Below are 14,719 nucleotides of genomic sequence, written 5' to 3' on the forward strand. Positions count from 1 at the left end.
TTTGTTAGAGTGTGGTGATGTTATGAAGCTATCGGTTGACTTCAAAATATTTCCTCCTACCCCCTTTCTAATTCCCTATATTGGAGCCATAATTCATAATAGTTTGGTTTGCATCTTTCCACACTTTTTTGTGTTTGTACCGTCTATACTCACACACATACATAACTGTTGGTCTTGTTTGTTGTTTTTGGAAAATGGGGTACTTTGTGTATATTTTTCTACAAGTTTACAGACATTGTACCATGTGCAGTACATATGGATATACACCAGGTTATTGAATGGCCGTTACGGATGTATCAGAATGTATTAATCCATCTCCTATTGATGCCTATTTCGGTTGTTTTAAATTTTCTATCACCAACAGTACTGCAGTGGACATCCTTAGATATGTGCTGACTTTTGCTAGTATTTTAGAAGGCAAGATTCCTAGAATCAAAAATATTTAAAGTGCCTTTCAAATTTTGATACCTCCAAAAACGTATCAATGAATGAGAGTGGCTATTCCCTAAACCCTTACAACTCTAAATTTTTGTTATCTGTATTGTAAATATTTTCTTCAGCCTTCTGGTTTTCTTTTTACTTTGTTTATGGTGTCTTTTCCCATACAGATATTTTAATTTTTTGTGATCATATCTGTCATTTTTTCCTTTCTGGCCTTTAGGCTTTGTCATGTCGTACTTAAAAAAGACCTTCCCCAAACTAAGATTATTAAAGTATATTTTTTTCTGTAGAAAGTTTTAAAATTTCTTTTGTCTATATACTATTGCCATCTTAATGCATGAAACAGAAGTAAATTTATTTAATGACTTTTTTGTTTTGATTCACACTAGATGGCTATGAAAATGCTAGGCGTCTGTGTGATTTGTATTATATTAACTCTCCCGAACTAGAACTTGAAGAACTAAATGGTAAGCCTGATGCCTTTTCCTTAATGATTAGTGTTATGATTACCAGAGAAGGAATGATAAGAAGAATTTAGATTTGTTTTAATTAAAAGAACTTTTCATCAACTTCTTCATTGGTTATGAAAACTGAGGGAGAGCAAATCATGTTAAAAATATATGTATTTATGTGTGTGTACATATATATATATTTTTTTTAATTTAGTTGGATCCTGTCTGAAAGACATTTTGGCTTTTTCTTCCCCGTTTTCCTTATTTTTAATTGATAATATTGATTCTTTGCTTATTTTTGATTTTCTGGTTAGTCATAGAAAAAAGTGATGCCGAGAAAATTACATCTGACTTTTATATGTACTTCAATAATGTATGGTTTACCCTTTAAGATTTCTGTTTCCTGAGTTGTAAACCATTTTTTATTGTTGAGGAAGTAAAAAGACTGGAGATGTAAAAGAGGAAAGGATGCTCATCTATATGAGAATCTGATTATTTCTGATGGTCTTCTTTTTACCCTGACTAGTGCCTTTTGGACACAAAAGGTTTAGATGCCTTGGAAGGAGATTGATGAGTCTCCCTGTTTTTCCTTGAGGTAGGGTAGCTTGATAGAGGGACAAACATTTCCTAAGTTAAAATCACCCTTTAAGAAGAATGAAATTAAATAGGCTTTACTGAGTTGTATTCTGGACCTTAGAGTGGGAGGGCAGTGGAGGAAGTTGCCCCATTGAAAATAGAATTGCCTGGTTTTCTAAAGCCATATGGTACCATTCAGTAAATAAGAACCACAATGCACAAGTGATAGTTTGGGAACCTGAACTGCTCTGGGCATGTTTCCAAGGGACAGTATTCAGTGGAGAGTCCAGTTTATTGGCTAAATTAGAATTCTAAGGTATGGAGACTCTTACTCCTTTACTAAAAGTTCTGCTTTACTTATTATCTGCCCTCTACCCCCAGCTGGGCTCCTATTAAATGTTTGAATGTAGAATTAGTAGTCCTTGATAAATTGATGCTAGCTCAAAGTTTTTATTCAGATCTATATCCGTTGAAGTACCTAAAATAAAACAAAACGTTCCACCTGGGTGAAAAAATTAAAAAATGGCTTTTTAAAGAAATAATGTATTTATGTGGGTTGGACCAAGTAGACTTTAACACTTCTTTTTGGAAGGTGAAATTCCGACCTTAAGGCTGAGTGTCTTAAAACAGACTCACCGTTGTAGACAAGAATGGGAAGATGGGTTGGTAGATCATTATGCAGGATTGCAAGAGTGAGTGCAGGACTCTTGTTGTCACAGTCAGTTATAAATTTGTGTGAGCATTGGGTTCAAACACTGATTCAGTGAAGAACTGGTGTGGCCCTTCTCCCCCAAATAGTACTATCCTCCATAGTAAATGTTTTCTTTTCATCACTACACAATATATTCTTTAAAATGCTCTAAGCACATCTCTCTGTACTTTCATATTTTTCTCTTCTGCTCTGTAGCAAAATCACCAGGACAGCCAATACAAGTGGTTTATGTACCATCCCATCTCTATCACATGGTGTTTGAACTTTTCAAGGTTTGTAAAATAGTATTACGTCACCTTTATCAGTCCTTTTCTAAGGTTAGGAATCTGCTTTGAAAGTTTAAATACTGTACCGCATTTTCCTCAGTTTCATTAAAAGATACCCTTTCATGTTCGGTGTCATGTCACATCACTGGAGATCCGCTGTTTGTCAACACTCACAGGCCCCTCAGTTTAATGGTAAGCTCAGACCTGGGACTCAGAAAGACCTGGATTTGAATTCCAATTCTGCCACGTAATATGTGTGTGACCTTGGGCAAGTCACTCAACCTTTCTGAGCCTCAGTTTACTCCTCTGTAAAACAAGGATAATACTATCTAGGTTACTATGAAGAGAATAACATACTAAATTCTAATACAGTGGCAGCACACTATAGGTGCTCAATAAAGTTTTATTTATATTTTTACAAAACAAAATATTTAGAAGAATGATTCTCAACTTTCACCTCTAAAGGACCAGTCCCACTGTTATATGCATTTTTTTTGAGAAAGTCATTTATATTGATTTACAGGACTTCTCCTGTTATTTTTGCTCTTTACAGCAAAATTTGAAAACTAAATACAATTATGCTAATAATATTGAGAGTACGTTTTTTCTCATCAACACACCAATGACACTTGCTGGTAGACAGGAAAGTGAATGATGAGGAGTGGTACGGGTCCACGTGGCTGAAAATTACACCCCAGATCAAGCCTGTAGTCTCTCTCAGTGTGGTTACCATGTCTTCAGCCAAGAGCCTGTGGAAGAGAGAAGAGGTGGCTTTCAGCCTGATCATGAAAAAGGAAAATACAGTGAAACACAGAAAAACTGGTTGACTGTCTTAGAATAGCAAAGATTGAAGAATGTTCTTGGTTCTAAGACAGCAAGAACGTATTGAATATCTTACAAAAATCTTTCTACCAAAGTAGTTAAATGAATAAACGATTGGCACTTCAAGGATTAAAAGTAACTTTTTTCCTTGAAATTGCAGTCACATAAAGATCTTGTTCCCCATGATGCTTTATAAAAGAAATATTACCATATTATGTAACAGATTTTATATTATGTCAGTGATAATGGCTTCTGTCTGAAACCTGATCTTAAATGGCCTTTGGTAGAGATGACAGACTCCCCTCCTCAGGGGACTCAATCCTGATTGGTGTTCCAGGGCCACACACTCTTATTTCCAAGTTCAGTCCTGTCTTTTGCCTTTTAAACTGTATCTAGTCTTAGCAGTTCCTACACTCCAATGCTACATGTCATGTTATCACTTAGTGCTTATGATATGTTGGCACTGTGTACCCTGTATCCTCTAGAAATTGGTCAAAACAGTTTTACAGTGTAAATACCCCAGTTTCAAACTAGTGGTAACTTGGATTCATTTCCACATCATAATAAGACTTGCTATTAATACTAAATGAAAAAATTGTTTTTTCTTAAAGCAATTTATGGCAATTTAAATAGTTCTTTAAAATGGAGATGAAACTGTTTTCAAAAAACAAGGTTTGCCCATTACCAAATTATAAAAATATTTGGATAGAATTTTCTGCTTTCATGTAAAACTAGTTAAAAGTGTCGAGAAGTCTGGTTTTGGAAAATATGCAGAATTTAGTTGGGGTCTTTAAATCTAAATATCTACCAAGTCCTTCAAAACTGACTTATTTTTTTAAAGTAATTCTTTAAATATGGTTATAAGAATTATGATTCTCTGGCATATTTCCACTGAATTAAATTTTTAGAAGAATTTCAAGTAGTGCATATGTACTTGAAAATTGTAATTAGTTTCTCTCTTTAAAGTTGCATTTTTAATGTAACCCTTATGTATTTCAGAATGCAATGAGAGCAACGATGGAGCATCATGCCGACAAAGGTGTTTACCCACCTATTCAAGTCCACGTCACACTGGGTAATGAGGATTTGACTGTGAAGGTAAATGCTGTTCTTTGTTTATTTTTTTAAATTGATGTACAGGCATGCACATATTTTCTAGAAGACAATTTATTCTTAGGAGAAAGGAATTCTGTAACTAACTGATAATAAGCACATTACTTCATTTATCTGGCAGGTTATGGAATATTCCCTTGAGTCTGTTTCTATTCTGGTCCTTCATCCAGATGATTCAAGTTAAAGTAAATCCTGGAGACAGACAGCTTAGCAGGATCATGAATGTCCACTTTGGTATCTACTTTGATAAGTAAAATCTAAAATATTTGGGTATCTGTAGTGTTACGTAGATAGTACATAATTTTTCATTTTTAAACAATGCTTTTTAATCTACTTTTGTTTCATTTGATTTTCATAGCAAATTTTAGTTAGGAGCAAAGGTAATTTTATTCTCAATTTTACAGATATGAAACTAGACACAGTGATTAGTTCATTATTAGATGGCCAATAAATGACACAGGACATGAAATCAGTCTTTTGACCCGAGTGCCAGGCCTTCTCTACTACATTTTTCAGATAGTCCAGTTTCTTAGAGTATGATGATGTTTCTCTCTTAAAAATAGTCATTTTAAATTTTGTATTAAATTAACAAATGAAGAGCATATAAAAATCATATATGTCAGGTCCTTGCCGTTTGTAGGTCACTACTCAGAGATAGTCTTTTAGTTGTTTCTTCTGGTATTTAGCTAGTTTAAAGTAGTATTCTAATATTGCTATATCTGAAATTAGAAAATTTTAAATAGCTAACATCAGCTTTCAGTTATGGTAGCTGAGAAGTTAGTTCTCTTAGAGCATCTCCCCTCTTTCTCCTCCCCCAGCCTCAATTGCCATTTTCCTAGCATTATAAGTTCATACATGGAATTATAGACTAAAAATAATCATCTTACAGAACTTTTGAAGGCATCTACTGTTCCTTTTTTTTCTTAAGTATACAATTCAGTGGTTTTTAGTATATTCACAAGGTTTTACAACCATACCACTGTCTAATTTCAGAACATTTTCATCACTCCCAAGAAAATACTCAGTGTTCATTAGCAGTCACTCCCCATTTCCTCCTCTCCCCAGCCTTTAGCAACCACTAATCCACTTTCTGTATATGGATTTCCCTGTTTTGGACAGCTCATAAAAATGCAGTCATACGATACGTGGTCTTTTGTGACTGACTTCTTTCACTTAGTATATTATAGCATGTATCCATTCCTTTGTTTGGCTGAATAACATTATGTTGAATGGATATAAACATATGTTGCTTATTCATTCATCAGTTCATGGACATTTGGGTTGTTTTCATTTTTTGGTTTTTGTGAATAATGCTGCCATTTGTGTACAAGGCTTCGTGTAAACATTGGCTTTCAGTTCTCTTATGAATATACATACGAGCTGAATTGCTTATAGGTAACTCTGTTTAACTTTTGAGGAATGCCAAACTCCTTGCCAAAGTGACTGTACCATTTTACATTTCCATCAGTAATGAATGAAAGTTCTAATTTTTCCATATCCTTGCCAACATTTGTTATTGTCAGTCTTTTTGATTATAGCCATTCTAATGGGTGTAAGTGATATATATCTTCTTTGAAAAAATGTCAATTAAGATCCTTTGCTCAGTTTTTAAGTGGGTTGTCTTTTTATTGTTGAGCTATAAGAGTTCTATTTATTTGTTTTCTATCGTAGATACTAGTCCCTAATGAGATATATGGTTTGCCAATGTTCTCCCATTCTGTGGCTTTCATCATAGTGTTCTTTGGAACACAAAGGTTTTAATTTTGAAGAATTGTGGTTATTCTATTTTTTCTTTTATTGCTTGTGCTTTCCGTGTCACATCTAAGAAGAAACCATTGCCTAATCCAAAATCACAAAAATTTATGCCTTTGTTTCTTTCTAAGAGTTTTATAGTTTTATTTCTTATGTTTACGTCTTTGATCTAATTTTGAGTTAATTTTTATAAATGGTTTGAGGTAGGGATCCAGTTTCATTCTTTTGCAGATAGATATCCAGTTGTCCCAGTACCATTTGTGAAAAGACTATTCTTTCTCCATTGAATTTTCATGTCATCCTGGTCAAAAATCAATTGCTTGTAAATGTATAGGTTTATTTCTGGATTCTCAATTCTATTCCATTGGTCTATATATCTCTCCTTAAGCACATTTTGATTATTATTGTTTTGTTGTAAGTTTTGAAATTGGCAAATGTGAGTCTTCAAACTTTGTTCTTCCCTTTCAAGGTTGTTTTGACTATTATGGGTTCAGAGCATTTTCATAAGAATTTTAGTATCAGCATGTCAATTTCTGCAAGAAACACCAGCTTGAATTTTTATGGGGATCAAGTTCAATGTTTTAGATCAATTAAGTCTTCCAGTTCATGAACAACAGGATGTCTTTGCACTTATTTAGGTCTCTTTAATTTCTTTCATCAGTGTTTTATGATTTTCAGTGTACAAGTCTAACACTTATTTTGTTAAGTTTATTCTTAATTATTTTATTCTTTTAGGGGCTATTGTAAATGGAATTGTTTTCTTTCATTTTTGGATTGTACATTGCCAGTGTATAGGAATATAATTGATTTTTGTGTACTGATCTTGTATCCTGCAACCTTGCCAAACTCATTTATTAGTTTTCATAATTTTTTTGTGAACTCCTTAGGATTTTCTATACACAAGATCATGTCATCTGTAAATAGAAATCATTTTACTTCTTCCTTTCCAATCTGTTTTTTTTTCATTGCCTAATTGTGTGGCTAGAACCTCCAGTACAATGTTGAATACAACAGGTGTCCTTTTCTTTTTACTTACCTTGGGAAAGCTTTCAGTCTTTTTTTTTTTAACTTTTATATGATGGCCTGTTTTTTTTAATTAATTTATTTTTGTCTGCATTGTGTCTTCTTTGCTACACACGGGCTTTCTCTAGTTGTAGTGGGTGGGGGCTATTCTTTGTTACAGTGTGTAGGCTTCTCATTGAGGTGGCTTCTCTTGTTGCGGAGCACAGGCTCTAGGCACGTGGGCTTCAGTAGTTGTGGCTCGCGGGCTCAGTAGTTGTGGCTCGTGGGCTCTAGAGCGCAGGCTCAGTAGTTGTGGTACACAGGCCCACCTGCTCCACAGCATGTGGGATCCTCCTGGACCAGGGCTTGAACCTGTGTCCCCTGCATTGGCAGGCGGATTCTTAACCACTGCACCACTAGGGAAGCCCCAGAGCTCAGTTATTAAGTGTATATATGTTTATAATTTTATATCTTCTTGATGTGTTGACCCTCTGTCATTGTAAAATGTCCTTCTTTGTCTCTATTAACAATTTTTGACCTAAAGTATATTTTATCCAATATTAGTATAATATCCCAGCTCTCTTCTGGTTTCTGTTTTCATGGTGTATGTTTTTCCAGACTTTTTTACTTTGAACCTGTTTGCGTCTTCGAATCTAAAACGTGTCTCTTGTAAACAGCATATGGTTTGTTCATTTTTTTAATCCATCCTGCCAATGTCCACCTTTTAATTGGAGTGTTCAAGCCAGTTACATTTAACATAATAATTGTTAATGTAGAATTTACATTTGACATTTTGTTATTTTTTTCTATATATCTCGTGTCTTTCTTTATCCTTTATTTCACCATTACTGCTGCTTTTTTTGTTTAAATGATACTTTTTAGTTTATCATTTTAATTTCCTTCTTGTTTTTTTTTAAATTATATTTCTTTGAGTTATTTTCTTAGTGGTTGTCCTGAGATTATAATTAATATTTATTTATAACAATCTAGTTCAGATTATATACCAACTTAATTTCAGTAGTATACACAGACTTTGATCCAGTATAGGTCTGTTGCCTCCCCCTCCCCATCCTTTGTGGTGTTATTGGCATATACATATACATATCTTTATACATTGTATGTCCATCTACACAGATTTATAATTATTGCTCTGTGCAGTTGTCTTTTAAATAATACAGGAGAAAAAAGTTATGAACAAAAAAATACGCTTAAACAATCCTTTATATTTATCTATGTGGTTACCTTTCCTGGTGCTCTTTATTTATTCATGTGGATTTGATTTACTGTCTATTGTTCTTTTATTTTAGGGAGAAGGATTCCCTTTAGTATTTCTTGATAGGGGAGGTCTACCAATAATGAACTCAGTTTTTGCTTATCTGAGAATGTCTCAATTTCTCCTCCTTTTTTTTTTTGCAGTATGCAGGCCTCTCACTGTTGTGGCCTCTCCCGTTGCGGAGCACAGGCTCCGGATGCGCAGGCTCAGCAGCCATGGCTCATGGGCCTAGCTGCTCCGCGGCATGTGGGATCTTCCCGGACCGGGGCACAAACTCGTGTCCCCTGCATCGGCAGGCGGACTCTCAACCACTGCGCCACCAGGGAAGCTCTCTCCTTCATTTTTGAAGGATAATTTTACTGGCTATGGAATTCTTGGTTGATAGTCTTTTTCTTTCTATATTCATTTCTTTGAATATGTTAATCTTACTGCCTTTTGGCCTTCATGGTTTCTGATGAGAAACCAGCTGTTAATCTTTTTAGAATCCTTGGTGTGTGATGAGTCACTTTTCTTGCTGCTTTTAAGATTTTCTTCTTGGCTTTTGACAGTTTGATTGTAATCTGTCCAGGTATGGATCTCTGAGTTTATTATACTTGGAGTTTGAATAGCTTCATCTTTTTCATCAAAATCAGGAAGTTTCAGCTATTATTTCTTCAAATATTCTTTTGTCCCTTTCTCTCTTTCTTCCTGGAATTCCCAATATGTGCATCAGTACACTTGATGGAGTCCCACAGGTGTTTTTGATGCTTTGTTCTTTTTTTTTTTCTTTTTTTTTCTGTTTCTCAGATGGGATGATTTCAGTTGACGTGTCATCACTATTGATGATTCTTTCTTACAAGTGTTTAAGTCTGCTGTTGAGCCCTCCTAGTGAATTATTTTGTTTTGGTTATTATACTTCTCAACTCCAGAATTTCTATTTAGTTCTCTTACATAATTTCTATATTTTTTATTGCTATTCTTTATTTGGTGAGACATCATCCTCATACTTTACTTCTTTAGAAATGATTTCCTTTAGTTCTGTGAACATATTTAAAAGAGCTGATTTGAAGTCTTTGTTTAGTAAATTTGAGTTTCCTCAAGTATAGTCTCTATTGATTCCTTTTTTACCCTTGTGTATAGAACACACTTTCTTCCTTCTTTGTATATCTTATAATTTCTGTTGAAAATTAGACATTTAAAATAATATGGAGACCTTCAAGATGGCAGAGGAGTAACACGTGGAGCTCACCTTCCTCCCCACAAATACATCAGAAATACATCTACATGTGGAACACCTCCTACAGAACACCTACTGAATGCTGGCAGAGGACCTCAGACTTTGCAAAAGGCAAGAAACTCCCCACATACCTAGATGGGGCAAAAGAAAAAAGAAAAAACAGACAAAAGAATAGGGACAGGACCTGTACCTTGGGGAGGGAGCTGTGAAGGAGGAAAAGCTTCCACACACTACGAAGCCTCTTCACTGGCGGAGGCGAGGGGAGCTTCAAAGCCACGGAATAGAGCACAGCAATAGGGGTGCAGCGGGCAGAGCGGAGAGATTCCTGCACAGAGGATCGGTGTCGACCAGCACTCACCAGCCTGAGGGGCTTGTCTGATCACCTGCCGAGGTGAGTGGGGGCTGGGAGCTGAGGCTCAGGCTTCAGAGGTGAGACCCCAGGGAGAGGACTGGGGTTGGCTGTGTGAACACAGCCTGAAGGGGGTTAGTGCACCACAGCTAGCCAGGAGGGAGCCCGGGAAAAAGTCTGGAACTGCATAAGAGGCAAGAGACCATTGTTTCGGGGTGTGTGAGGAGAGGGGGATTCAGTGCACCGCCTAAGCGAGCTCCAGAGACAGGCGCGAGCCACAGCTACTAGCACAGACACCAGAGACGGACATGAAATTCTAAGGCTGCTGCTGCAGCCACCAAGAAGCCTGTGTGCAAGCACAGGTCACTATCAACACCTCCCCTCCCAGAAGCCTGTGCAGCCTGCCACTGCCAGGGTCCCATGATCCAGGGACAACTTCCCCGGGAGAACACACAGCGCACCTCAGGCTGTTGCAATGTCATGCTGGCCTCTGCCACTGCAGGCTCGCCCTGCATTTTGTACCCCTCTCTCCCCACCAGCCAGAGCCCCTTAATCAGCTGCTGCTTTAACCCTGTCCTGTCTGAGCGAAGAACAGACACCCTCAGGTGACCTACATGCAGTGGCAGGGCCAAATCCAAAGCTGAACCCCAGGAGTTGTGCAAACAAAGAAGAGAAAGGGAGCAGAATAAAGAAAAAGAACAAAAAGAATTGAGGACACTCTCAGAGACCTCTGGGACAACATTAAATGCACCAATGTTTGAATTATGGGGGTTGCAGAAGAAGAGAAAAAGAAATGGACTGAGAAAATATTTGAAGAGATTATAGTTGAAAACTTTCCTGATATGGGAAACGAAATAGTCAAGTCCAGGAAGCACAGAGTCTCATACAGGATAAATCCAAGGAGAAACATGCCAAGACACATATTAATCAAACTATCAAAAATTAAATACAAAGAAAATGTATTAAAGCAGCAAGGGAAAAGCAACAAATAACATACAATGGAATCCCCATAAAGTTAACAGCTGATCTTTCAGCAGAAACTCTGCAAGCCAGAAGGGAGTGGCAGGACATATTTAAAGTGGTGAAAGGGAAAAACCTACAACCAAGATTATTCTACTCTGCAAGAATCTCATAGAGATTTGATGGAGAAATTAAAAGCTTTACAGACAAGCAAAAGCTACGAGAATTCAGCACCACCAAACCAGCTTTACAACAAATGCTAAAGAACTTCTCTAGGCGGGAAACACAAGAGAAAGAAAAGACCTTCAATACCAAACCCAAAACAGTTAAGAAAATGGTAATAGGAACGTACATATCAATAATTACCTTAAATGTAAATGGATTAAATGCTTCAACCAAAAGACATAAACTGGCTGAATGGATGCAAAAACAAGACCAGTATATATGCTGTCTACAAGAGACCCACTTCATACCTAGGGACACATACAGACTGAAAGTGAGGGCATGGAAAAGATATTCCATGCAAATGGAAATCACAGGAAAGCTGGAGTAGCAATTTCCATATCAGACAAAATAGATTTTAAAATAAAGACTATTAGAAGAGACAAAGAAGGACACTACATAATGATCAGGGTATCAATCCAAGAAGAAGACAGAACAACTGTAAACATTTATGTACCCAACATAGGAGCACTTCAATACATAAGGCACATGGTAATGGCCATAAAAGGGAAAATCGACAGTAACACAATCATAGGGGACTTTAACACCCCACTTTCACCAATGGACAGGTCATCCAAAATGAAAATAAATAAGGAAACACAAGCTTTAAATGATACATTAAACAAGGTGGACTTAATTGATATTTATACGACATTACATCCAAAAACAACAGAATACACTTTCTTCTCAAGTGTTCATGGAACATTCTCCAGGATAGACCATACCTTGGGTCACAAATCAAGCCTTGGTAAATTTAAGAAAATTGAAATCATATCAAGTATCTTTTCCGACCACAACACTATGAGACTAGATATCAAACACAGGAAAAAAAACTGTAAAAAATACAAACACATGGAGGCTAAACAATACACTACTTAATAACGAAGTGATCACTGAAGAAATCAAAGAGGAAATCAAAAAATACCTAGAAACAAATGACAATGGAGACACGACAACTCAAAATCTATGGGATGCAGCAAAAGCAGTTCTAAGAGGGAAGTTTATAGCAGTACAATCCTACCTCAAGAAACATATCAAATAAACAACCTAACCTTAACACCTAAAGAAAGCAATTAGAGAAAGAAGAACAAGAAAAACCCAAAGTTAGCAGAGGGAAAGAAATCATAAAGATCAGATCAGAAATGAATGAAAAAGAAATGAAGCAAACAATAGCAAAGATGAATAAAACTTAAAGCTGGATCTTTGAAAAGATAAACAAAATTGATAAACCATTAGCCAGACTCATCAAGATAAAAAGGGAGAAGACTCAAATCAATAGAATTAGAAATGAAAAAGGAGAAGTAACAACTGACACTGCAGAAATAGAAAGGGTCATAAGAGATTACTACAAGCAACTATATGCCAATAAAATGGACAACCTGGAAGAAATGGACACATTCTTAGAAAAGCACAATCTTCCGAGACTGAACCAGGAAGAAACAGAAAATATAAAGGGACCAGTCACAAACACTGAAACTGAGACTGTGATTAAAAATCTTCCAACAAACAAAAGCTGAGGACCAGATGTCTTCACAGGTGAATTCTATCAAACATTTAGAGAAGAACTAACACCTATCCTCCTCAAACTCTTGCAAAATATAGCAGAGGGAGGAACGCTCCCAAACTCATTCTACGAGGCCACCATCACCCTGATAGCAAAACCAGACAAAGATGCCAAAAAGAAAGAAAACTACAAGCCAATATCACTGATGAACATAGATGCAAAAATCCTCAACAAAATACTAGCAAACAAAATCCAACAGCACATTAAAAGGATCATACACCATGATCAAGTGGGGTTTATCCCAGGAATGTAAGGATTCTTCAATATATGCAAATCAATCAATGTGATACAAAATATTAACAAACTGAAAGATAAAAACCATATGATCATCTCAATAGATGCAGAAAAAACGACAAAATTCAACACCCATGGGCTTCCCTGGTGGCGCAGTGGTTGAGAGTCTGCCTGCCGATGGAGGGGACACGGGTTCGTGCCCTGGTTCAGGAAGATCCCACATGCCGCGGAGCGGCTGGGCCCGTGAGCCATGGCCGCTGAGCCTGCGCGTCCGGAGCCTGTGCTCCGCAATGGGAGAGGCCACAACAGGGAGAGGCCCGCATACCGCAAAAAAAAAAAAAAAAAAATTCAACACCCATTTATGATAAAAATCCTCTGGAAAGTAGTCATAGAGGGAACTTACCTCAACATAATAAAGGCTATGTATGACAAACCCACAGCGAACATGTTCTCAGTGGTGAAAAACTGAAACCATTTCCTCTAAGGTCAGGAACAAGACAAGGTTGTCCACTTTCACCATTGTTATTTCACATAGTTTTGGAAGTTTTAGCCACAACACTAGAGAAGAAAAAAGAAATAAAAGAAATCCAAATTGGAAAAGAAGAAGTAAAGCTGTCACTGTTTGCAGATGACATGATACTATACATAGAGAATCCTAAAGATGCTACCAGAAAACTACTAGAGCTAATCAATGAATTTGGTAAAGTAGCAGGATACAAAATTAATGCACAGAAATCTCTTGCATTCCTATACACTAATGATGAAAAATATGAAAGAGAAATTAAGGAAATACTCCCATTTACCACTCAGACAAAAAGAAGAAAATACCTAGGAAAAAACCTACCTAAGGAGACAAAAGACTTGTATGCAGAAAACTATAAGACACTGATAAAAAAAATTAAAGATGATACAAACAGATGGAGAGATATACCATATTCTTGGATTGGAAGAATCCACATTGTGAAAATGACCATACTACCAACAGCAATCTACAGATTCAGTGCAATCCCTATCAACTACCAATAGCATTTTTCACAGAACTAGAACAAAAACTTTCACAATTTGTATGGAAACAAAAATGACCGCGAATAGCCAAAGCAATCTCGAGAACGAAAAATGGAACTCGGGGAATCAGGCTCCTGGACTTCAAACTATACTACAAAGCTACAGTAATCAAGACAGTATGGTACTAGCACAAAAACAAATAGAGATCAATGAAACAGTATAGAAAGCCCAGAGATAAACCCACGCACATGTGGTCACCTTATCTTTGATAAAGGAGGGAAGAATATACAATGGAGAAAAGACAGCCTCTTCAATACGTGGTGCTGGGAAAACTAGACAGATACAAGTAAAAGATTGAAATTAGAACACTCCCTAATACCATACACAAAAATAAATTCAAAATGGATTAAAGACCTAAGTGTAAGGCCAGACACTATAAAACTCTTAGAGGAAAACATAGGCAGAACACTCTATGACATAAATCACAGCAAGATCCATTTTGACCCATCTCCTAGAGAAATGGAAATAAAAACAAAAATTAAAAAATGGGACCTAATGAAATTTAAAGTTGCTTTTGCACAGCAAAGGAAACCATAAACAAGATGAAAAGACAACCCGCAGAATGGGAGAAAATATTTACAAATGAAGCAACTGATAAAGGATTAGTCTCCAAAATTTACAAGCAGCTCATGCAGCTCAATATCAAAAAAAACCCAATCCAAAAATGGGCAGAAGACCCAAACAGACATTTCTCCAAAGA

The 14,719-nt window shown here is 36.5% G+C and overlaps 1 protein-coding gene across 1 annotated transcript in view; it reads left to right on the top strand.

Annotated features, from left to right (window-relative positions):
• PDK1 (pyruvate dehydrogenase kinase 1) overlaps positions 1-14,719 on the top strand; it is a 35,486-nt gene that overhangs the window by 7,754 nt on the left and 13,013 nt on the right. Inside the window, exons 6-8 of the mRNA XM_065880032.1 lie at positions 831-908; positions 2,377-2,453; positions 4,269-4,367. Coding sequence (XP_065736104.1) covers positions 831-908; positions 2,377-2,453; positions 4,269-4,367 — 254 coding nt within the window. The remainder of the gene's footprint in view (positions 1-830; positions 909-2,376; positions 2,454-4,268; positions 4,368-14,719) is intronic.

Source organism: Phocoena phocoena, chromosome 7 (genome assembly GCF_963924675.1).
Source record: "Phocoena phocoena chromosome 7, mPhoPho1.1, whole genome shotgun sequence".
Taxonomy (NCBI): Eukaryota; Metazoa; Chordata; class Mammalia; order Artiodactyla; family Phocoenidae; genus Phocoena; species Phocoena phocoena.